At 38.9% G+C, this 26,579-nt stretch overlaps 1 protein-coding gene across 6 annotated transcripts in view; it reads left to right on the plus strand.

Annotated features, from left to right (window-relative positions):
• anks1b (ankyrin repeat and sterile alpha motif domain containing 1B) overlaps positions 1–23,984 on the plus strand; it is a 258,313-nt gene extending 234,329 nt beyond the window's left edge. For 3 of the 6 annotated variants that reach the window (XM_030148434.1, XM_030148436.1, XM_030148438.1), the window contains 7 exons: positions 3,638–3,763; positions 8,535–8,606; positions 11,099–11,185; positions 12,099–12,236; positions 12,334–12,501; positions 18,815–18,906; positions 20,079–21,390. In XM_030148434.1, the coding sequence (XP_030004294.1) occupies positions 3,638–3,763; positions 8,535–8,606; positions 11,099–11,185; positions 12,099–12,236; positions 12,334–12,501; positions 18,815–18,906; positions 20,079–20,127 (732 nt within the window). In that variant the 3' untranslated portion in view covers positions 20,128–21,390. Of the gene's footprint in view, positions 1–3,637; positions 3,764–8,534; positions 8,607–11,098; positions 11,186–12,098; positions 12,237–12,333; positions 12,502–18,814; positions 19,767–20,078; positions 21,391–21,966; positions 21,970–23,972 lie in introns of those variants that run through there. The other 3 variants (XM_030148435.1, XM_030148437.1, XR_003936737.1) reach the window with 2 other exon arrangements.
• Positions 23,985–26,579: the final 2,595 nt, after the last annotated feature.

Genomic DNA, 26,579 nt, shown 5'->3' on the forward strand with positions numbered 1-26,579 from the left:
ATGAGCTGACAGTTTGAGCAGACCTCAGGAAGTTTGTTCCACAGCTGAGGAGCAGAATAACTGAATGCTGCTTCTCTTTGTTTGGTTCTGATTTTGGGAACACATAGTAAACCTGTCCCTGATGACCTCAGGGGTCTGGATGCTTCATAGGGAACTAACAAGTCTAGGATGTATTTGGGTCCAAGGCCATTCAGTGCTTTGTAGACCTGGAGTAAGATTTTGAACTCTATCTTTTGACTCACAGGAAGCCAATGTAGCGATTTGAGGACCAGTGTGATGTGGTCCAGTTTCTTGGTTTTAGTCAGGACTCTGGCAGCAGCATTCTGGATCAGCTGCAGCTGCCTGATTGATTTTTTGTTTAGACCTGTGAAGACACAATTACAATAATCTAACCTACTGAAAATGAATGCAGGAACAAGTTTTTCTGTCTTGTTTGGACAGAAAACCCTTGATTCTAGTGATGTTCTTCAGGTGGTAATAGGCAGACTTTGTAATAGCTTTTAAATGGTTGTTAAAATTCAGGTCTGAGTCAATAATTACTTTAAGATGTCTGGCTTGGTTTGTAGAATTCAGTGACATGGAGTCAAGGTGAGCACTGACCTTTGACCTTTCTTTTTTGGTCCAAAAACAATCACTTTTGTCTTGTCTGCATTGAGCTGGAGAAAGTTCTGGCACATCCACTCGTTGATTTGATGAATACATTTACTCAGTGAAAGTAAAGGACTGTAGTCATGTGATGAGACTGAAATATAAAGTTGTGTGTCATCTGCATAGGTGTGGTAGGAAATGTTGAAATGCTCTATGATCTGAGCCAGGGGTAGCATGTAGATGTTGAACAGAAGCGGTCCAAGAATGGACCCTTGGGGAACCCCACATGTCACCTTTGTTCTCTCCGACTCGTAATTAACAACTGAGACAAAGTAGTCCCTACCTTGCAAGTAAGATTTGAACCAGTTCAACACAGTGCCAGTAAGTCCCACCCACTTTTCCAGTCTGTCGAGCAGTATGTTGTGGTCAACTGTATCAAATCCAAGACTGAGGTCCAGTAATACCAAGACAGAGGTTCTGGATGCAGATGTATATCATTTAAAACTTTAATAAGTGCAGTCTCAGTGCTATGGCGTGCTCAAAATCCAGACCGAAATTTGTTAAGAAGATTGTTTTGCACCAAAAAAAGCATGAATTTGCTGAGAAACAACCCTTTCAATGATTGTTTCCAAAAATGGAAGGTTTGATATGGGCCTGTGGTTACTTATTGCTGAAGCATCCAGATTACATTTTTTTAGAATAACATTAATTAGTAATTTAGTAGTGTTTCTATTCTGTAGGGTGTAGTGTATTTTAAAACAAAATGAAGCGTCCCTCTCATTAAACAGATACAAGATGTAAGTCAGAAGTATTTTATCTGACCATTAGTTTCCTGAAAATTAATATTCCACAGCAAAGCAGATCATCTGACCCCATCTCTCCTTTTTAGAGTTTACATCAACTTAACAAATACAGAGACTTTAGATTTATGCCTGAAACTTTGTTACAAAATGATAACATGATCAAATATTCCCAGAAGTCAGTAGACAATGTGCAATTACTTATTTTACATGTTTTAAAGCATAGTCTGCTGCTTCATTCAAGGAGGATGTGGAGAATGAAAACATTCATTTTCATCCTCTCGATCAAATGATATAGTTTTGCACAAACAAGACACATAATTCTAAGCTTCTTATTTCTGCAGCCAATTCACATTCCAAATACAAAATTAGAACTCTGACTTCCAATCAGCTCTGCGACAGTGACTCAAACACACAGTTACACACATTTGCACGTGCACACAGATCTGAGGCAGCAGCTGTGTTTTGATTCAGTATGATTAGGGTTTTTATGTGTCTCTGTGTGAATCACAGAGCTTATCAGAGCCGACCAACACACACTTATGGCTATTCTGCTGAATCTCATAGAGTGTGAACCTCACAGCGATGCACCCGTTTTTCTAGAAAGGCTCCAAGGTGGCAGTGATGAGTTAGCGCCAGCAGATTAGGGTAGCAATTACAGAAAACAGGGAAGATCTTCAGTCTTTGTTTCTCTGTCTCTTTCAAACTGTCCTCTGTCATATTATGTATGACTGGTTACTTCACATGTATCTGCGTCTGTTTTTCTTGAGTCTGCCTCCATCTCTGGTCGTTAAATTCTCATTTCATCATGTAACAGCTAGGCTTCTCACTGGTTTTAACAGACCACATCACATTACCCCTATCTTGGCTTCACTCCATTGGCTTCCTGTGTATTTTAGAATTGATTTTAAGATTTTACTGATCACTTTTAAAGCCTGAATTGGCCTGGCCCCTAGCTATATAGCTGACATGGTAGTTAATTATGAGCCAGTACACAGCCTTAGATCCTCGAGTGGAGGGCTCCTGGCTGTTCCAAAGTCGAGGCTTAAATCAAAAGTTGACCGCACCTTTTCCATCAGGTCCCCTCGACTTTGGAACGGTCCGCCTGAGGAGATAAGGCTTGTGGAATCAGTAACATCTTTTAAATCACTTCTTAAAACACATTTTTATAGACTTGCCTTTATGTGATGTTGTCCCTTTTTAATGTTGAATATTTAATTTTACCCTGTTTGGTAATTAATTTATATTCTCATACATGATGTGGTTTTATCTCACCTCTTCATTTTTGCATTGATTTGACAGCATCATGTTTCATTATCTCTGCCCTCTAAACTCCGATTCACTCAATTTTTTTCAGTGTCATGTTTTCGCGTTTGCTGTACATATCTCTTTTATTGTTTTGTTTTCTGTTTTAGTGTCTTTGCTTGCATCTTGTATTCTGCCGTTGTGCCCTTCGGCTTTGTCTGTCAAAGCACTTTGTAAACTCAGTTTTTTAAAGGTGCTATATAAATAAAGTTATTATTATTAGAAAACAGTCCAAGGGAATCAGCTAACTTCTTCCTTGACTCATTTTTGGCCTTTGAGGTAGCACATTGCAAACTTTTAGTGACTGAAGGTTTCCAACCAGTGCCTCAGAGGGGTCAAAGAGTGTGGGAAGAGAGGGTGTAGCATTGTTAGCTCGTTGCGTTCAGCCTAGATTTGGCCGATGCTCATTTCCAGAGGCTTTTCCCCAAGCTGTTTATTCAACATCTTTGCATCCAAATCTTGCATGCGGTCGTTCACCATCTTTCTGAAAGGGATTACACACAAAACACACCAGTGTTCACCACAAACACACACACATTCTTCGGCTCAGCTTGCATACCTTTCACATGCTAGAAAGGCATCTGGTTTTGTTTATCAAAGAATGCAAGACCATAAAATAACCCTAATTGTTATCCACAAGCATTTAAGAAGTATGCAGATACGATTTTGAGGCTTGTTTCAGAGGTGAAAGCTTACTGGGTGAAAGCAGTCTTAAATGGGTAAAAGTAAGGGAACTGGAACATTTACAGTTTAATTTCCACTCAGATGTTTACTGAGGTGTTTCCTTTTAAAAACATGTTCAGACAGGAAAGCTGATATGAACATATGAGGCCAACAACTTGTGTCAATATGGGATACACAACCCAAGCCTTGATGTCATGTCCCATCTTGTAATCTTGTTTGATCCACTTTGTACACTGACATGCAATTGGTTGTCATTTCAGGCAGGCGAGTGGTGCGAGCCAATCACGTTGCGTCCGCCCAACGAGGCCACCTCGTCTACTCCAGTGCAGTACTGGCAGCATCACCCGGAGAAGCTCATCTTTCAGTCCTGTGACTATGAAGCCTATGTAAGTCTAACCCCTTGACCTCAGTGTTTAATCACTTTTGTGTGTGTGCAGCCATTTTATCTGCATTAAGGGGATGTAAACCCGATTAGTTTGCTCATAATGTGGGGACAGGAAGCAGGTCCTTACAATGTAAATAATGTAAATGTGAGTGTCAAGGCTTGGTTTAAGGTTGGACTAAGGTTAGAGTTAGGGTTGGACAACACTATGCTCATGATTCAGTGATGTTCTTTAGCAAAGTTATGGAAAAGCTCTTCTGGTGCATGTGAAGAAATAAACCATGGTATTAAAACTACTGTACTGCATACTACTGTGTAGGTGCTGCCTCAGAGATTGTTGTTTTTTGACATTGCAAGAAAGGCTTTGAAAAGAGTAATATGTGAACAGCAGAAGGGAAGAGAGTGTCAGCTGAAACAGTCACCCAATGGCAGGATTTTTCCAACCATGCCAGCCAGACCAGCATTTAGGTTTGTATAATGGTTGTGGTTAATGTTAGGTAGGTGTCCAAAAATGTTACATCATTTGCATCAATGCAAAGTCCCTTAAGTGTATAAAAAAGGTGTGTGGTCTGCCTCCATAATATTGATACGGTGAAAGTAATAATAATAAAGATCAATGACGTTGAACTTCCACAACCTTTCAGTCAATACTGCATTTACTTACTCTGAACACTGGTAAATTTAGACTTTTTTCAGGTTACATAATGGATGTTATATATCCATGTTACCACACATACAGCCCTAAACTGGTAGCCAGACTACAATGATTGCTTCCTTTGAGCAGGTTAAACAAAAAGCAATGATATGCTCATCTAAGCAGAGGAGATGCAGCTGACTCTATAAGCAGACAAATATAAGCAGAAACATTTGACACACTCATGAGATACTTACTGTCTCTCACATGAAAAGTCATTCTGGCTGATGTTGAGAAGACATGGAGTAGGTAGAAGCAAAGTGATTAGGTAAGAGTATGTAGGTTATAGAGATGAAAAAGTTGGAAATAGATTGAAAATCCCAGTTTGACCAAGTAGGACACAAAGATTAGACATGATGTACGATGCAGAAGTCAAATATAAATGAAAGCAAAAGATGAGTCTGAGGCAGCGGATAAGTTTTCCTAAGAACGCTTCTTCCCTCAGTCAAAATATCTCCCCTTCTTCATTTCCTCACCTTAGTAGATAGATGGCAACTATGTGGATCATTAGGTTTTCGACAGATGTACAACACAGATGCCAACGGTGTGTATGGGCAGATGGGAGAACGCACTACAGGAGGGCCACCAGGAGAAAACGTGGTGGTACTTTCACCGAGCTGTTTATGACAACACTTCTAATACTCTAGTGTCCTGGGACAATGGCCTCCAGAAAGCTTAGAAAGTGAGATAAATGAGAGGGAGCCACAACAGAGGGGAAGGCTGAAAGCACAAACAGTATGAATATTGGCAAGCTAAAGGGAGACGGAGAGTGAATAAGAATAAATTAGATGGATATATCAGTGATGAGAGCAAGAGCGGGAAGAGAAGAGGACTGCATTGTGTGGAGTTAATAGAGAAAGCAGGATGATAATAAGCCAGAAGTACAGAATAAACAATGCCTCAGCACTGTCCCCATTTTCATTGCATTTCAGCAGAACGTCAGATGGCATCTAAACTTCATTATATCCGTTTTACAACCTAGAATCTGAAAATATTATCTGAAGTTATTACAAATCCATTTGCAGTAACACCCTGCAGACATAACATCATTAATAGCCAATGATGTCTTGACACTGACTCTGTGTGCTCTTCCCCATTAATCTGAAAGCGTGTGTAGTTAAACCATACATACAAAATATACAAAACAGGTGACTGAATTGAACAGGCTTTTAATTAAAATCCTCAAAACATCATCAATCATGTCTTTGTACACTAGAAACGTGGTAATGGAAGCAGATATTAATACATGTGGGAATCGAGGGCCAGGCAATGTGGCCAAAACACCATGATAAAAATGTCTTCATCTGTATGTGTAGATAATTACCACATTAAATCATTATTTTTTAGCTGAAAGGCTCATTTTTAGTCCTTAGTGAAAGCTGTTAAATCTAGAGGTAAAACATTCAAAACAGTTAAAATGATAAAGCATCAAAACATGAATGAGTGAAGTTATGTAAACCAAACCAAACACTTTCTATTTTATTTGACAATGTAAACAATCCAAAAAAAGTTTTATAATTTTTCTGATGTAAAATTACTACAAAATTACATTTTGATCATCATAGCCACTGGTCTGTTTAGAAAAATCAATACAATCTAATATAAAATATCAACTTAGATACCAAATTCAGTATCAAAACAGCAGTCATACCATATTATCATCCAGCCTGACTGTCATGATATGTTGCCCACAGTAAATATAGCGTCTAATACAGTGATTCTGCAGTGCTTGATAAATCATATTTTCTATGTGACTGAATAAGAAACTGCTGTATGGTTTAAATTTCAAATAATTTAACTTAAATGAAATGCAGTGCAGAAGGAAGCAATATATAATATTCCTGTAACAAAAGTTTGCCCCACCCATAGATACAAACCTAACATTTGACAGTATAAAACAGCTTTTCTATGTTAAAAAGATTCATAAATTTTTTTCTTTGCTGTTATAAGACTATAACTCGTACATATAACAGCCACAGGGCAGCCGGTCATGTACGTAACTGTATTGTAGCTCCTAGGATAACACTGAGATACTTATCCATAATAATGATTTAACATTGTTAGCTCAACTTAATACGAAGCATTAAAATGCCCAGACAACCTCCCTCTGAACCTCCCAGGACCAGACTCGTAAGCTTTAAACATAACTAATGAGTCACAGTCTGCACTACTCTGAAAGTAACTCATCACATAACGCAATTTCCCCAAAGGTTGTTGCCTCCCTAATCAAATACATCCCTGTGTTTCAGTGTGTATGAGATGCACACTCCTGTGAGGTGCAGATTCAATACTCGGTCTGTGTTTTTACAGAAATTTACTGTACAGTCAAAGACATGAGGTAACAAAAGCTGTAAATATTTCTCTTCTAATCCACTAAAAGCCTTGTTAGGGTCCCACTTTAGGGAATAAGGCTCCTTCTGTACACCAGGAGGGCAATGCAAGGTGGTGAATGTCACACCCATTAAGTGCTCTAATGCCGACATAAACACTGTCCCTGCAAAACACTGTCACCATTAGTCGCTTCTTTATTAAATCAGACGCTACGTGTGCAGAATGTCCAAGCACAAAGTTATGTCAAGACAGTTTCTGCCAGAAAACCACATTAATGTCCCTCTTGGAGCCTCTCAAGGTTGAAGTAATCACTGCTGTGTCTCTTCATAAATGTGTTTTTGTGTAATGAAAAATAATTGAAGTACAGCTAAGGGTAAACACAGCATGCATAAGTAAGTTGCATTATAACGAATAATGGGCTATATCTAACAGAAGTGTGTACACTCTGAAATTAGTCTGGTAAACTACATAAGCAACTACATTTTACTGTAAATTCTTTATTAGTTTTTTAGGAGAAATCAGAAGAAGACCAAATAAATCCGTTATATCCTTAAAAAGTCATTGTGCTGATCATGTTCTTGGGAGAGGCTTGAGTTTGTGGTGAAACTTTGGAAGATAAAGTCACTGTTGTTGACCCAGATTAAGCTGGTTTTGGACTGAGTTTATTGTGTTTACTAGACAGGTCTGGCAAGGAAGAAAGGGAGGAAGGAAGTAGTTTTTCCATTTTGGTGTGGAGTAATTGCATTAATTGTCACAATGACTTGTGATGGTGGATTTGGGGTCTCTGGTCTTGCTCATTACCAGCCCAATGTGCGGAACAGCTGTGACACGTCATGTTGGAAGAGGCAGCGCTGGTGGAAACGTCAGCGTAATCCTCAGCAATGAGTGAGCACATCATTCAGCTGCACAGAGTTTGTGCTGTTCATTTGTTAAGACGCCTGGAACACTTCATTATAATTAAAGGTTGACGTTGGGTCAGAGCTGCTACAATCTGGGGCGGTGGTGGAGCAGCTGTCCTCGGTCTGGACCTGCACAGGATGAGGTCTGGCCATTAAGCCTTGTAGTGGTCAGATACATAGGCAGCATGATGCATCTGGAAATTCTAGAATAAAATTCAGCTTGACAGTAAAATGGTATATACTGTGTGATGATTAAAAAACTCTGTTGTTTCATATTCTGTTTGTTTAGTTCAGTGTGTGATAAATCACACTCCTCTTTCTTCATGGCGGTATTTTTTTTGTCATGTGAAGTGATGTTTTGTGCTCGGCTGCAGCCATGAAATTTGCTTGAAGGCAACAGAAACAACCATGTAACTAACACAGAGCAGAGAAAAGGTCAACAAGAGAGGTGCTAAAGAACATTTTTATACATTTATCTCTTATATTTGTTCCAGGCTTAGCTGAATTTTTGCACAAGAAATCTAAATAAAGGCAAAAAAAAAAGATCAAATATGAGGAAATATAAGGAAACAATTTAATAACAAATTAATCTTTCCATGTCAGCAGTTTTGATTAATTGAAACTGCATTTGCATCTTTGTTGGAATAAGAAATGACCAGTATCAGTATATGAGATATTTTTGTCCTACTTTGAATTGTCAACTAAAGATAAAATGAGGACAGAACAAATACAGGTTTTAGAAGTGGACACATGTTCAGACAGTAACAGATCTGAGTTATGAGATGAGGTGTAAACAGTAATAACAATAAAGTAAGTAAGTAAACAGCATGTGTTGTGTGTTTTTTCCACAGTACCTGGGCTCCATGCTGGTGAAGGAGCTGAGAGGGACAGAGTCCACACAAGACGCCTGTGCCAAGATGAGGGTAAACCACTGTCCAATACACAAACCTAAAAACATAAACATGATTTAAAGGCTCATTCTGGTGGATACATTTGAGCCTGTTTTGTAGGTTTTAGAATATTTCAAATAGTACCATGATTATGTCACATATAATTCTTGTTACTTAAAAGAAGTTGTGGATGAAAACAATTGCAACTTTTCGTATGTATAGTCCCTTTAAAGGCAAAGTATGTACCATTTATCAGACTGAGAGAGAGAGGTAGAGGGAGTGAGCAAAGATAGCAAGAAAAAAGCTGTCCAATTGAAAAATAAATGGTAATTTTCTGAAACTGTGACAATTTTCTGAGCTTCCTGCTCTGTGTGAAAGGCTAAAGGCAGGGGTTTGTGTGTTTACTTTGCCCTGAGTTTCGTCTCTCAGACAGAACTGCAGTACCTGTAACAGTAGTAAAGTGAGAGCAGTAACTTTATTTCTGTATTGTTCTGCTCACACATGCTGTGTGATACTGTTATTGGTACAAACTTGCTGCCAAAGGTCCACACCCCCGACACAGGACCTGAACAGAACAAAACAAGAGAAAAATAGAAAATACAGCCAAAGGGCAGGTTCACTGCATGTAAATACGCCACCACACACTGACAGAAGGCTAAAAGTTAGGATTTGGAGGCAATGTTATTGTATGAGTCTGTGTATAATGTTACATGCTTTGGAAAATGTATATACTTTGCCTTTAACTTGTCACCATAAATCCTATTCCAGCTCATAAGGCTGCTTAAAAAGTATTAACCAAATTTAACAAAAGGCGAGGCTGTTTTCTTACACAAATATATTCCAAAATATACCATTTTTGACGAGTTTGTCATGGAGCAAAAGATGACTGAACAATGAGGAATAAGCAGAGAAATGTATTTTTCTTCCTTCACTCTCTTTATGCCTAAATGGACCTTTAAATCTGGGACACAGTCTCCTAGTTTGAGTGCCTGCACATTCACACTGGAACTTAAACAAACTTGAGATATCATGACGGTGGATTAAATGCATTGAGGGATTTATTTTTAATATCCTTGCCTGGGTGGCTCGATAGCTCAGGAGCCCCCTTTTACCTAAAATCACCTCATGCCTTCCTCTTGCCCCTGTCTAGTTGCTTTCCTCTCTCCTTTTCCTCTTCCCCTCTTTTTCCCTGCAGTCTCCTACTGTTCAATTCTTCCTGATGTTTCATTTTCTTCATATTTTACTGACTGGAGCGTTGACTTGCCCCCTCTCTCTCAAGAGCTGCTGCAGTGTGAGAATGAATTGTAATATTCATGAGCTCTGTTCTCTCCAATCTTTCCTCCTTTTTTCTTTATTTATGTTGCCACATCAGAGGGCATCTGTCTTCCCTCCACTTCTATCCTCCTTTAGTTTGACACACCTTTGCGGCACACCAAGGCTGTGAATAAGTGCAATAAGATACACATCACATCATGCCTGTTTTGTTAGTGTGTACCTCTCTCCTTTACCTGTTCTATTCCTGCTTTTCCCTGCATCCGTCCTTTCATCTTTTCCTCCATCCATCCACTGTGGAGGTAGATGTGGATGTTTAAATCCCAACTTCACAGCCTCTACCTGGGTATCTGCCAGAGAAGTCAGGCAGTGCTGCCTTTGTCAGCTTTTCACCAATACCTGATCCTGACAGGCCTGAACCACAGCAGCAACACACTGTGAGCAGGGAAAAAACAGAACAAAGAAAAGAAACTGATAAGGGAAGGAAGACAGTAACTGCATTTGACAACGGGGTAAAGAAAGGACGAAGTGTGATGGAAATACAGATACTGGCATGTGATGAAAGGCAAGAAGTGATACTGGGAACACCAGAAAGGGACCCACTTTACGTCTATCTCTTGGAATATTTTCAAGGTTTTGACAGCTAAGAGGGTGACACTGACGTCAGTGTAAATCACACGGTTCTCCGGCACAAAGCACTTTACTGCATAATGAATTCAGATACACCTCTAACTGGTACAGGAGATGCGTGGATTGCAGTACGTAATAAAAAGAAGTGACTACTTGATATGCTTAAAAGCTAACAAACTTACTGGATTTTGGACACCGGGCTCAATTGGGTGTTTTAACAGCAGTGTTTTTTGTTTTTAGATTGATTATTATGAGCCACTTAGCAAGCCTTTGACCTTTGGAAATGATTTAATGGTCATCAATAGAGTGTTTTTATCTCTGTCACCTTGTACTATCTTCATTTATAATGTAACATAGTGTATTTTTGTTATTTTTTATATATGGGCGCAGCCTCTCAGACATTGAAAATGGTTTTAGATGAAAAAAAAAATCATCTCATTGTAGAAGTTCACAGATAGAAATTCATTAATGTAGAAACAATTATAATATTCATTTATCAATGCTCCAAGATGAAGATCGTTTTAAATGATCACATGTAGCTGATATGGGATTCCTCTTAAGTAACTGCTGCCTTTTCTCTACCTTTTCATATGCTATACCTTTCCTTTTCTGTGCTCTCTAAGAAGTCGACAGAACAGATGAAGAAAGTACCGACCATCGTTCTCTCTGTTTCCTACAAAGGAGTCAAGTTCATCGATGCCACAAATAAGGTACCGCTCACATGAGGCATGAAATCTGGGGCTCTGAGTGTCATTTATATGTGGCAGGTCTGCTCTGCACCGCTGTGTTAATGTGTGCATCTGCTGCAGCCTGGGTGTTTTAAAACTCTAAGCCACAAAAATCAATAGGGTGTGAAAGACAGCTAAACACAAACTGGTAATAATCAGTGTGAAATAGATTAGGTGTATGTTAAACTAAATCAATATCACAACTATCAGACCACTAAATCAGGGAGTGACTCTCCTCCCCCACTTTGTGCAGGTTAAAAATGCTAGTTGTTATGGAAACGATCAGCCACCACCTATTTTCTCCACTTTGTGAATGACAGAGTGGGTCACTAGTGTGTGGGTGCTTTTATGTAGAACAGTAGTTTCCTACATGTGCATGAAATTGCAAAATAAAATACATTTTCTTGTACATATTATGAAAGAAAATGAGAAGATAAAGCAGAAAAGTGTTTGCAGTAAAAATGTTACTAATATTTTTATGTGGAGAAAAGCAATACTTCAATTTACATGTAATGATTTTGTCTTGTTTGCATTTGCAAAACCTTTTTTAAAGACTTTAATGATGTAGAATTCAGAGCACCGAGTTGTGCTTCAATTAACACAAAGCATTCTCCTGTGACATTACCCGAGGACAAATTACAACTCAGTGACTCCAAAACTCTCTCAAACCAAAATTATGAAACAGTGATTATGGTTTTGAGATGTGTGAAATGAATAATAAATCACATTTGTTTTTCCACGAAGTGGATTATTACAGATAATCAACAATTTTAGTTGAAAAAAGCACCTCTTTCTGCACCTCTTTATCTTTCTGATTATGTTTTTTCTCATCCTTTCTTTCTTTCTTTCTTTCTATTGTCTCTCTCTCCCTGCGTACCTGTTTCGGTCTCTGTAGAACATCATAGCAGAGCATGAGATTCGTAACATCTCATGTGCAGCTCAGGATCCGGAGGATCTGTCCACATTTGCCTACATCACCAAAGACCTCAAGTCAAGTCACCACTACTGCCATGTCTTCACTGCTTTCGATGTGGTCAGTATTGAAACAACATCTTTATGTCTGCGATCTGATATTTTTTGTGCTTGTGAAAACGTTTCCTCATGGTTGTTTATCTTGTCACTCTCATCAGAACCTGGCATATGAGATCATCCTGACACTGGGCCAGGCCTTTGAGGTGGCCTACCAGCTAGCCCTGCAGGCCAGGAAGAGCGGCCACGGATCATCTACACTGCCCGAGAGCTTTGACAGCAAGCCCAGCAAACCTGTTCCCAAACCTCGTGTCAACATCCGCAAAACTGTAAGCATCTTTCCGCATTAGACTCTGCCATGAAAATCCATCCTAATCGGAGACTCCGGTGGTAATTCTTGGTTTGGATTTTGATTTAAAGCAAAGATAAGCAGGGGCCCGCCTTGCAGACCATACATCATTTTCATGAAATGGATTCTCTACATCTTTCCCATAAACTCATGGGTCACATGTCAGGAATGTGTTTTAGGATGGATTTTCAAATCTGATACCTCTCACCTTTCAACTCTTGAACTCAAATCTGGTCATTTAATATCTGCTTCTAATCCATCCTAACCAGCATCGCATTAACCCTCTGTCCCTCTTACACTGTCTGTCCATAATTTCTATCCCAGTGTCTTTCCCCTGCTCATTAACACTGTTTTCAACTCTCACGTTGGTATTCTGCTGGAATGCTTGTGTTGTGTGTGCAGGTCTTGGCCCAGTGGAGGCTATGGCAGAGGTGTAGGTGGATATTTGATCTGTTAAGCGTCCATTCAGTCTTGCTGTCCCTGCAGTCTCTTACACACTAAGCTGATTGATGAGGCCTGTTTGCATTGGGCTCCGGGGAGGTTGGCTTGGCTCACCTCCTCACTGTGTGTGTGTAAGAATATAAAGAATCCTCATGTGGAAGACTCCTACACACTGCAGCCTAAGATGTAGAATGAATGTATTGACATTTCAGTCCATCAGAGCCTCATCAGAAATGCTGCAGTGTGCAGGGGTCTCTCATGGAGTTTGGGGATGTGCCTCAGTGAACATACCTTTCCTAGACAATAGTGTGAATATCTATAACCTTGTCCTTTATGCTCATGTTTACTACTCTGCTTTATGTAGGGCAGATATTCCTGGGGATTTCTAGTGCATGCGCCATGTTATAGGGCTGTTGTGTATTAATGCTGTTAGTAAAAGCCAAATACATTATGATATTAGAGGAAACATTGTTCTGCTAATTGTACAAGAACATTCATAACTCAAGGTGCGTTTAAACCCCTTAAAAACAAACCTACATATTCTGGATCTAGAGATATGTAGTTGCTTTTCTACCTATTTTTAAGTTTTCTAAACTTTTTAAAACCAATACAGGCAGCACTTCTCCTACAGCCCTATCTGTAACCTCAGTGCGGCATACTTTAACTTGCTGGCAGCAGGTTGCATCTTGAATTATATTTTCATTCTCGCAGTACTATGTATCCAGAAACCTAAAATCAACACTAGTTGCAATATTTCAATCTCAATTGTTTTACTGTTTCTGAACTTTGCAGCCCTGCACGTACTGCAAATACACTGCACTTCCATAGTTCAGTTCAGATGCCTTTGTCAGTACTTTTTCATACAGTACATTCTGTTATTACCTGTGCAGGGTGTGAATTTCCACAGAGCAGGTTTGTCTCGAATTAATCACAATTGTTCTACATTTACCAGACTGACTATCAACGTTCCTGTGCTTCATGTTGTTGATGGTCAATCACAACCAGTTGGACCAATATCTGCAACATTTACCTGTGATTGTAAATTTCTTGTTTGCTCACTTGACAAAAATATGCTTTTAATTTCACTCAACATGAAGCCACGCCATGTCATTGCTGAAATAAAATTAATAGAAATTCAAGCATCCTGCCATTATTTTCCTCCTTCCTTCTGCTAACCATTGAGTGTGGCCAGTGTCCAATATTCCACACTCACCTGTGTGACCTTTATGAGTACATTACCCAGGTACTTACAGGACACTGTATTTTGCCATAATTATCAGTGTGAACACCCAAAATAGCAAGGCTGATTGAAATGAGCACAGTTATCATCTAGAGCTGTAACCACTTTGATTAAAAACCGTAAACTGAATAACTTAATAAGCCTAGACCCTCTAAGTCAGCTAGTACAATGCACTACCCATCCTGAGCCGATGTGAAATTAGATATTTGTGTCCTACATTCTATCATGCATTTCAGTGTGTGTTTATGTTTGAATATGTGTGGCCTTTCTTTATGCCTCCTCCGACTGAAGCGTCACAAAGTCTAGTGTGTCTGTAAACCTGTCAGCCTGCTATTAAGCCTTGACAGAGCTTTGAATTAGTCATGCTGACCCACTCCCCAAATGCACTTCCCTCCTCTGCCGCCAAATATTGGCCAGCACAGCAACAGTGTAGAGTTACGGTGGCTGCCGTATCAATGTGTCCTTACCAGATTTAAGTCCACTTACATACTGTGAGGCATTGAAGACGTGGTGACAGAAGCGAATTGGTCACTTCTGAGGAATGGTCTCACTTGCTAAAGTTAGAGGCGATGAGGAAAGAAGCCATCTTTCATCGGCAGAAAGAGGACGTGTGCAGTATTTGTGTTCTCTCTCTCTTGTGTGTGTGTGTGTGTGTGTGTGTGTGTGTGTGTGTGTGTGTGGGTGTGTGTATGTGGGTGTGTGTATGTGGGTGGGTGTGGGTGGGTGTGTTTGCAAAGCTTGTGTGTGGTCCTGTGCCTGCAGAGATGATGGACGATGGCATGTGTACACACAATCTGCTGAGTCGGCTACTGTTACATTAACCATTAATTGCCTTTTTCTTCTCTGTGCTCATGTATGCGTGTATGTGGTGTGGTTAATGGTTTGTGGTGTGCAGCAAGGCAAAGATACTGCAGGATTCACTTAATATTCCCGCCACCTGCCAGCCATAATCTCATCCTGCAGCACCTCACAAAGCCCCTGTGATTTAAAATACTGTTCCTTTGTTTCTCTGCTCGTAAAACACATCATGACCTGGTGTGTCCAAAGTGTGAGCAGTCTGCCTCACCAGCTATTTCACTCACCCCATTCTAGCCGAGCACGTCTGATTTGTCTTTGTTATCTTGATCGGCATTAACACGTTACTGTAATCTGAGTGTAGCTTCAAATCGGGAATCAAAATGCACCGCCATAATCTTGTGTGACTGACCTGAGATGCCTGTTAGCGGTGTTAACATGGTTTGTTTACCAGCAGGTGTTTATTATCTCGGTAGTCACGGAGAATTTAACGTTCGCACCTAAATGTACACTTTATTTAAACACTAACTAGACCCATTACTCGAAGCTTTCTCACTTCACAGTCAGATGTTTTTGAGGTTCGGATGGAAAAACAAAGTAACATCGGCTTGTGAAGATGCTTTTGTCGAGTGATGCTTTGTTCGGTATTCGTCGTGCTTGGAGTGGTGTTGCCGTGCAGGAGTTGCTATATAAATGTGCCATAATGTGGCCTATTCTTGTTTCAGTTTTGCTGTGTTGCAGTGATGTTGCTGTTGCCAGGGCGATGACTTTGCTGCCATGTTGTTGCCATGGTTTTGCTTCGGTTTTGGATTGTTGTTGCCTTTCCCTGTTGCCATGCAGCTTCAGCCTGTGTCATCGCCGTGTTTTTTGTTGTTTTTTTTTTGCATTGCCGTTGTGTTGTTTTCCGGGTGTTGTTGCAGAGCAGGTGCACTTTGACCTGTGTATGACCTTTGCCCCTGTAGGTCATCATGCCCCCTTCCAGCCGCTGGTCACTGGGCCACATTTACACCCCTCACCGGCCTCCTCTCCACCCTCCTCTTCCTCCCCCTCGACTCTTCCATCTTCCTCTCAAAGCTCAGTCACAGGTCCTCCACCCTTTTCCTTCTCTTATTCTTTATTTCCACATGGTTTTCTTTAGTCCAGGAGAACTCGGCATCTGTAAGTGCTTTCATCTCTGGCTTTTACACAACTGACTGCATTTTTGTATGTCACTTTTGTGGTGAGTTTGTTGTGTGTCACTCAATTACTACCTCAATCTCAGCAATAATAATTAATGAATTGTAAGCTGCTAAATGTTTCAAAGCCCACTCACTTCATTCATTTCTAATCTAAATCACTCACTTTAACACTTCAGACGGTTATCAAGTGCCCCTCTGCTCCCTTTCAGTATATGGGAATACACTGTCTTCTTGAACAGGCACATTTGAGCCTGTAAATGTGTAAATAAACTGTGTTTGGAGCAATAATCGAGCCTCCACGCTAGTGAAACTCTATTAAATCCCCCATGAATGCTTGAAATGAGCTTCTCTGCATTTGGTGTTTTTTTTTTTTTTTTTTGCTGTGACCCACACTCTTTCTACACATCCACATTTCCATCTTGGACACAGTTGAATTTCTAAATGGTCATTAAAAGAGGACTGCAGACAAACGCCAGGAAATTATTCAAGTGCAGTAGTAGAATAATTTTATCTGCCTTACGTCCATTTGGCATCGTTTTGGTGACTGAAGTTGTCATCAAATCACACATATGCTTCCTCTATATGTAGACATGTATGGTTTAGTTATATGTTATATGGGTGTGTAACAGTGGTGTGGATGGTGCTCTGAGAACAACCATAGCCTCTTTACAAGATTTAAAGGTTCAGATGTGGTTGTATGTGTGAGGGAGAAGCTAAAGAACTGGAATACCATTAACACTAGCCTCAGTCGCAGTGTGCTGAAAGAAGATAAGAGAATCTAGACTACTGTGAGATTAACCCTGTCCTCTCCAGCAGCACTCAAACACCCAGAGAAGTAGCCTTTAATTTTTTATTTATTTTTTTGTTATATAAACCATAACACAGTTTGATTGTGTCCAATATATTGCTCATAGATATAATTAGAATTTAAAACGACAGAAGGTCTGAGGATGAATTCATTCAGCTACTGTCTGCAGAGCTCATAGTCGAGGCTCCCTTCCCCCTAAATCATCTGAAAACAACCAATAGATTGGAAGAAAATCGCTCTCAGCAACAACACGGCCATTTGATTGGTTGCCGTGGGGTTATTTTTGAAAGCAGTGTAGGTTTGTTTGGTTTCTTTCTCAGCTTTGAAGTCACAGTAGCTTCACACTGATAGAAACAAACATAAAATCTTCTGCTTGAAATTACTAGGATGTACAGGAAAGCATCGATGCATGTGCAATGAGCAGCACATGAAAACTGTAATGGTACAGGAGCAGCAGGATCTTATATTTATAAATCGAAGGATAATGTACAGTATATGTTTGTTTTTATGACAGACAGTGAAATCATTCCACTACTCTCTGTTCTGCTTTTCCATCTATCACCTTATTTGTATCTCATCTCCTTCTTCCATTTGTGTTGTTATATTCTATTACCTTCCACTGTAAGCAGCGCATCCTCCAAATCATCTCATTGTCTCTGTTTTCGCTGACTTTATTATCGTGAAATTGTCCGAGAAAATAGCCCCAATACTGATAACAACACTGTTAAATATTGGTTGACAAAAGCAGGAAAGTGAAAGCTGCTGAACTGTTACGAGTTTCACTCTTAAGCAATCGATGTCCCCATTATTCAGCCCGTGTCTGTTTTGGAAGGAGGAATTAATGAAGAAAAAGCGATTTAACAGATGAATGTTTCTCTTAAATTACTGTTTTTAAATGGAAGTTGCCAAGCCAGGTGTGAATACGTAGCTCCTGATTTTCACAGTAGAGGCTCCGTTGTGTCTGGTTTGGCATAACTCTGGGATCTGACAGATGTGATTTGACAGTTTGATTGTCAAATTAGTTATCTCATAGTATTTAAGTAACTTTATTAATGCTGATGATCAGTGCTGTCTAGGGGTGTAATGCTACAGAAAAATGTTGGTTCAGTACATTTTTGAAATGTTTTCAGTACAGTGAAGGAGACTCAGTGAAGGAGACCAGTGAAGTGGGAGGGTTACCTTAACTATTGAAAATTCAAAAGTGAAACTTAACAGTATGCATATAGGGTTTCCTCTTTGTATATAGAGGAAACCCTGCACATGGGTTCTGCTTGCGGCCACCCTGCTTCCCAAGTGTTTGCGTTCTTCACAAGGGCTACATGTATTTGTTCAGTACACCTCCGCATTGTATCGAAGGCCCAGAACCAAAACGGTTTGGTACAAATGAGTGCACCGTTACACCCCTTGTGCTGTGCATGACCTTGTTTAGGGCTCTGCAGAAGAAATGAAAAGTCTGAACACTGTTGTGATCAACACTGCTCATCATTGAAAGAAACATTACTAATTTTCATCAACATCTATTAAAAATAAAACTATCTCTCAGAAGGTCAAAACTCCCAGAGCAAAGTAAGACCAGACAATTTTCATTCAAGGACAGACAAATGAAAAAAGGCTTTCATCTCATAAATCACAAATTCAGCTCTTCTCATTATAAACTTGAATTATATGTGGGGGGAAAAAAATCACAGTTTACTTATTAAACTTCTGGTTTCAGAATGGATAGAGAATAAACAGAAGGTGCATGTTTTGTCCTTCTCTCTCCATTCTTGGTTTCTTTTGTTGTAATGTTCTTGTCTCTTTTTTCCTCCTTCTACATCTCTTTCTGTGTCAGATGGATCAGCCGTCCATGGACCAGAAGGGCCATGCCAATGTACCATGGATTGTGGAGCCGGGTCAGGAAGCCAAAAGAGGAGTCAACACCAAGTACGAGACCACTATTTTCTAACATACACCCGCCTTGTCCACTCCTGTGTGTGTGTGCCTTTCAGAGGTTGTCCTGTACCGGGGCCCCGCCCCGGAGTTGGGCACGAGCGACGCACGCCGCCGCGTCACCTCACCGGCCGAAAAAACAAAACAAAACATCCCGCCCCCGTTAGCCGAGCCTGTCCACTGCATGATGACGTTTGGCGCTGCGCTGTCTCTCTCTTTCTCCTTGTCTCTTCTTCTCTCTCTTTCGTTTCTGCTCTCCCCTTTATTGGCCCTGGCCCCGTCCTCCTGCCTGCAGGGCTGGCGCATGACCTCTGAACCCAGGGCTGTGGTGCACTTCTCTGTCTCCACCTGTAGGGGGAATGGTCAGCTCCGTTTTTTCCACTTCCTGTTTGTGGGTCAGTCACTGGTCAAACAATTGGTTGTTCTGCTTTCAGCTTCTTTTTTGTATTTTGTTGTTCGTTTTTTTTTTCTACCTGTTGATGGATGCAACCGTTTGGCTTAGTCTCTCTCCTCCGACTGCCTCCATAACTCGCTTTCCTCTTCATTTCAGCCCCTCTGTCCAACTGTCCTGACAACGTGAATGAGATTTGAATCCAGTAAACCGCTAAGAGCCAAAACAGTGTTTTAGCTGTCTGTTGAGCCCACTCTTGAAGCTGACAGTGAGGAGGGTTGTTGTCTAGATGTGACAACTGGAGGGCAGTGCAGATTTTTTAAACCTTTTTTATCGAAGAGGAGAGCAGAATTACAGGAGAGGTGATGTAGCACGGTCTAATTGTGACTCAAACTGGTTCATCCAGCAGATGAGAACGGATGTCAGCTTTTTGATTCTTTAAATTTGGGATTTTTTTGAGAAAGTATGTTCGGAACATGACCTGTGACAGGAAGATGTAGTTTATGTTTTTGATTTTATAGCTTTTTTTAGTACGTGTGTATACACATACACAATTATTTTAACAACATTCAGTTTTTCTTAATTTTTATTTTTCCTGGCCATAAATTATTTGACCTGGGGGGGAGGGGGGGGGTTTGAAAAATCTTGTATGTAAACAGTTTAGCATGTGGCTTGTGAGACGCATGGTGGCCATTTTGGATTTGCTGAGCAGGGGGGCCGGTGGAGAGGCGGGGTGTGAGGGCTCTTTCGATAAGTGATGTCATCTCATTTGCAGGGCAATGCCGGACGCTCATGTCTATTACTGTGGAATGCAAAGAATGTAGCCAGCCCTAAACACGGACACACATACAATGCAAAATGGACTACAATGGACCCTCTTGCTCACTTTTCAAAGGACTACAAACATGGACACAACACCACAGTGTTTAAGGTTGACTACAAAATTGTGACATCATTCACGCACATGATGCTTGACACAGTAAACACACACACACTACCAGGACTGCATCTTGACAGACGATGGTCTGCACTGAATGTACACTTTGAAAGCAGCCTCAACTTTCGGCAGCCACAGGACCTGTTTTATTCACCCAACTGTGAGGCGTGACCTTTGAACTTTTGGGAGGTCACAGGCGACAAGCATGGTCACTGGGAATATGTTGGTAGCAGACAATGAGCCCACGGAAGGCACCACTAGGCATGTGTCTGTTGGAATGGGCATGGGTTGGAGGACATCTCGCTGGCTCTTTGGGTCTTTATTTTACATTTCTTTTAAGGTCAGAAAATAGAGATATATGCACAAATGTGTAAATGTGATTGGACTCGCTGCAACACACTCAAGATACAACGGGTGTGTCCTGATGAGATGTGTCATTTTTGCAGCACAGAACAAACCGATATGAACAAAACAGCATCTGGCGTTAAAAAAGTATTCTCTTCGTATTGCCCGACATTTTAATGTTTAATATGAGAGTATTATATTACCATGATGATTATGATTATTCTTGTGCAATTCTTGTCTACTGTTGTCTTAATGTTACATTATTTTTCTATGATATGCTGAAATGAAAACCTTGGGCTTGAGAATGATGGCCATCCTTTAAAAAAATCTGAAAATAGATGATCATATTGTACACAGAGAGTGAATGTTGCCGGTGGCTAGCTAACTCTTGTCAGGTCAACCCTCCATCATTTCTCATGGGGCTCTACTCTTAACTAGCAGATGTACTATTTTAAACGCAGTATTACTGTATTATTTGGATGAGATGTTATCCAATTATAAAATGTACATAGATATTTTGCCAACTCATTGTTCATACATGTAATGTAAAGGAAAAGAAAAAAGGATTTGCAGTATATAGCACTGGAAACAAGGTACCAAAATAAAGGCTGAAGATGAAAAAACTAATGGTAGATTGTAGAGATTGTATTTTGAGTGAACATTGAAATGGGTTATTTGCTGACATCACTGCTGACCAACTAATGTACATAGGCTTGGGCTTCCAGCACACTGATTTTTGTAATTTTGGCCATTATTTATATCCTTGTAAAGCACATGGAATAAAATATGACTTGTACAACCATTATTTATCCTTGGGACAGAGTTGTCATAAGTTATTTCCTTTCCTCTACCACTACATGAAGGACTGTTTCCTCCACAGTGTGAGATCAGCAAAGTACAACTCATGACAGCTGAATTTGTATTAAGCAGTGCATTCACAAAGTATTCCGACCCTTTACTTTTTTACACTTTTGGTATGTTGCAGCCTGATTCTACAATTTAGGTTTTTTGCACATGAATCTTCATTCAGTACCCCACAATAACATGAATAAGTGAAAATACAATTTTAGATATTTTTGCGAATTTATTCAAAAGCAAAAACTGAAGTATCACATTCAACCTTGAGGTAAATGGGTTTCCGACAGAATATTCAAATGATGAAAGGGCCAAACTACACCTTCTCAGTTCTCACCAATTAAATTAGTCAAATGTTTTGACAATAACTATAAAACTGACAAAACAGCATTTGACCTGAACAATACAACACAGTGGTATCATCACCGCATCCTCACATAAAACTCATTTTGCAGCCAAAAAGAGTGAACAGTACCTCTTTCAATTAAAAACTAAGCTGCTTCACATGTTGACTCTTGAGACTAAGTCTGTACAAATGATCTCACAGAAATTGCTTAAGGACTGTTTGCAGCTGGGTTAATAAATACACAGGAAGTCGAGTTGTTGCCCTGCTTATTTTGTCCTGAGTTTATTTTTGCCGTTAGACAGTCTTACACACTAAGCCCCTGTGGGGAAATACACCTGCACAATGTGTGTGTGGCTGAGTTCATAAAGCAGTAATGTGAGAGTCATCAGTGACAAACCTATGAGACTACAAGCTGTTGTGAAAACTACAGAGTCTTCTTTTTTTTTTTTTTTTTTGCAATAAAAAGTGTCAGAAAATGTCTTTTTTGCCAATTCCTTTGCACCTTTGTTTTCAGGAAGAACTTAACTTTCAATATCTGGCCATTAGGGTAATTATCATTATTATAAATAATAAATGCTTAAAACGGTGTGTTTCAGTTAAAAAAAAAAAAAAAAAGAAGTTTTTAGAATATTTATTATCAAAAACAACTGTAAGTGTCCATAATGAAACTTTTTGAGATTGCAGAAATAAGCTTTCAACTATTTTACATCTGCTCAAACAGGCTTTTTGGTCTTGAACATTCAGTATCCATATTATGGATTTTTTGTTATTTCCAGGTGTTTTTTTAGCCTGTGTGGAAGTCTCTGAAACAGCTCCTTTCTACTTGTAATAGGGTCCCACATTGCTGCCATGAAGTGTTATAAAATGTGGTAAAGCTCAGGATCTCAGCTTTCCGATGCTGTTTGAATTTTGTGAAACAGTTCTGGAGTTACAGTAATTTTTTTTGCTGTAATGTGCAAAATGCAGCGGCAGAGAGATTACCAAGTCTAGTACATAGCCCACAGCAGAACAGCCCATCATAACCTGATTATCAGCATGTACATACCCCAACAGCACATTTAGCATATCATCAAAGAATGAACTCCATCACATGTCTGATTTATTCATTGTAAATCACAACCGCAAAATAAGTAAGAGTCCCAGCACCAAGTTATTAGAGTGATTTAAATTTTAGATGGCAGCTCACATATGAACATTTAATCAGTCATTAACAAACATGAGCAAACTTGAGGAGAGCTGTTTATGCAATGAAAACTATCAAACAAAGCTTTGTGATGTGGGATTGAATTAAACAAACATGAAGAGGCTGGCAGGGTTTAGGAGCTGGAGCCCCTCTGGCTGTTCTCACCACACAGCCCTTCTGGATTTGACTATCACAAGTTACAGCCAGGAAATTAACCAGTGTTTGTTTCGCTTTAACCGCTTTGAAGGGATTTACACTCACAAGAGGTAAAGGTAAGTTGTCGTCGCCAAAGCTGCTGACGCTTCAGGGTCAGAGCACATCATGTAGAAGGGTTCCAGTCATATCACGCCCACCTTTTTTTTTTTTTTTTGGTCTGTTTTTACAGTTTCAAGCAAATCTGACTACAACACCCAAGTAATGCATGGATTTTTAAGTTAAATATATTAAAGTATACCTTCTAACCTAAATGACTACAGACAAAATAGAAACTGATTTGCTTGTGGTGTAATTTTAAACTGTAGGATTTACACTGAATATTATAATGTTAAGTGTAGGTTTTTGAGTTCAATGCTTCTTCAGAAAAAAACACTCCTAACTATTTTAACCCTTTCATGCATAGCAATCACTACAGTGGACAGTTATTCTACAGCTGTTCTCTCGTATGTTCATGGATTTTGTTGTTTTAGTTGCATATCAGATAACTTTGTTGTTCTTGATAAACCTGATCTGCAGTAACATGTTTGAGAGTAAATCAATTGCCATTTGTTATTAGACTGTAATTAACAGTTTTCTTAAAAAGTTTTTTTTTTCACATTATCTAGATGAAGTGAGTAATAACTAGTATTAAAGTATGCTAAAATGTGAGAAAACATCAGATTAGCTGCTTTAAAAAAAAATATTTCATAGTTTTCACACAGTATATCACTTTCTGATATTGCATTTTAAATACATGTTTCTTTTTCTTTTTTTTTTTTTTAAATTAAACACATGGTGTCCAGCTGAGTAGGCATTTTTGTAACTCTATAAAAAACAGGTTCATAAAAAATTTCAATCACATTGTTTTTTTCATGCCTAAAGAGGAATAAAAACACTCAGAAAAAAAATCTTGACTAAGGACCTCTTAATTCATTCATCCAAGGGTTGATTGCTTGTCTCTCCATTGTAGTAGATGTGGTGTTTCCATTTTCGTATCACTACTGTAAATAATATGTTTTTCATTTTTACTATTGCAACCCATATGGGTCACTTACAGCCTGTTTAACCCTGGTATGGTGTTTGGGTCTGTGGGACCCTTTTTAAATTTTTATTAAAAGAAAAATGATGAGTACTTATTTTTTCATGAATTTTTTCCTCTCATATCTTGATTATATCACATTTTATTTAAAAAAAACAAACTAAAAATGGGTAGCACTTCAGTTCATAAATGTGATCTAGCAAAAGCAAAAAGCAAATATTAAACGTAAATGCTTTTGATGTTGCTTGTAATTTGGATAAAGTAAACATCTGTTGAGTATTTTAACATAAAATTATTTGATTATGTTGAATTAACCCTTTCATGCATGAATTGTGCAATCAAAATTATAATCAAGATTTTTTTTCCTGAGTGTTTTTATTCCTCGAGGCATTAAAAAAAACAATGCGATAGAAGTTGCTTTTATGAACCATTATTCATGGAGTTGCAAAAATGTCCACTCAGCTGGATGCCATGCTTTAAATTTTTGAAGCAAAGAAACGTATTTACTGATAAACTTTGTGAAAACTATGAGATGAAAACATTTTTAATGCAGATAATCTGATGTTTTCTCACATTTTAACATACACTAATACTAGTCATTTCTCACTTCATGGAGGTGATATGCAAAAAAAAAAAAAGGTTAAAAAAAAAAACCTTGTTAATTACAGTTTAATAACAATAACTAGCAATTGATTTTCACTCAAACATGTTACTGCAGATCAAGTTTATCAAGAACAGTAAAGTTACAGTAACAGTATGAACTGCAGTGTTTGGGATGGTGCATGCACTGCAAAAATCTAAATCTTACCAAGTGTGTTTTAAAATAAGACATAGTCACCTAAAGAGTAACTTTTTTTTTTTTTTTTTTTTTTTTTTTTTTTTTGCTTAATTCAAGCAAAAACAATCTGCCAGTGGGACAAGTGAAAATTATCTTGGTAAGATTACTTGAAATCAGATTTTGCAGATCTATTGTCTATAAATCAGTTCTTCTATCTCACTGAAAAGTTCCTCTTTAGGTGATTCTGTCTTATTGTAAGTGTGACGAGATATTTGGACAACAAATAAAAAAATACACTTGGTAAGATTTAGATTTCTGCTGTGTGAACGTCCACTGTGTTCGCTGATATGCAACTAAAACAACAAAATCCATGAGTATACAAGAGAACAGCTGTCCACTGTAGTGACCACTATGCATGAAAGGCTTAAAAACCCACAAATGCAGCGAGTCCACCAGACCCACAAACACTGGCTGTATAACAAAAATATGAACACCACACCAGGGTTTAGAAATGTCAAGTTGGATAATGTCTGTCTAATGTTAGTGTAGAAATTGGATTCATTAGAAACTGGATTTATTTTTCGTGTCTTCATTGTCTAGTATAGTTAACCCTTTCATGCATGAATTATGAGAACCTTAGTCAAGATTTTTTTTTCTTGAGTGTTTTTATTCCTCCTTAGGCATTAAAAAAAAAACAATGTGATTGAGGTTTTCTTTCTCTATAAAGTTACAATGCATTTAATTTTTGAAGTAAACAAACGTGTTTAAAATCCGATATCAGAAAGTGATATGAAAACAATGAAATAAAAACATTTTTAATGCTGCTAATCTGATGTCTTCTCACATTTTAACATATTCTAATGCTAGTAATTACTCACTTCATGGAGATAATATGCAAAAAAAAACTTTTTGTCTAACAAATAACAATTGATTTACACTAATACATGTCACTGCAGATCAGGTTTATCAAGAACAGCAAAGTTACTGTAATGGTATGAATGTCAGGGTATGAGACGGTGCGCAAGTGTTCACTGTGTTGGCTGATATGGAACTAAAACAACAAAACCCATTAGTTTACAAGAGAACAGCTGGAGAATAACTGTCCACTGGAGTGACTTACACATGAAAGGGTTAAAGTAGCAAAATGTACCAAACTGCTACTGTCTTACACAAAGGGTTAATTTTCATAAAAAATAAAGAAAAAGAGATGTGGAAGAACAAGCAGGGGACTAAGGTTGAATGTATTAAACTTCACTTCATTGATATTTACAGCGAGTCTCCAAAAGGCTGAACAAGCATTTGTCATAAGCTATAAACTCCAGGATGAACAGGCTTCCTATCTGTATCCAGATCAGACAGTTCCAATCTGCAGCCCACTGAGGTGACCACTAGACCATTTTGTGAGGACTGGGACTGCGGCATAAGATGTACTGCCAATCTGCAATTTGCTGCATTCTGTTGAAAACTGACAAAACATTTTACTGTTTATAAGAGCAAACCACTGCAGGATGTGAGTAGGAGGTAATTCAAGGCATTATTTCTGGAAGGTTGGATGGTGAGTGGAGAGCGGTGCAACTGCTGTATTTACACTTACAGGA

Source organism: Sphaeramia orbicularis, chromosome 12, assembly GCF_902148855.1.
Source record: "Sphaeramia orbicularis chromosome 12, fSphaOr1.1, whole genome shotgun sequence".
In the NCBI taxonomy this organism is placed as follows: domain Eukaryota; kingdom Metazoa; phylum Chordata; class Actinopteri; order Kurtiformes; family Apogonidae; genus Sphaeramia; species Sphaeramia orbicularis.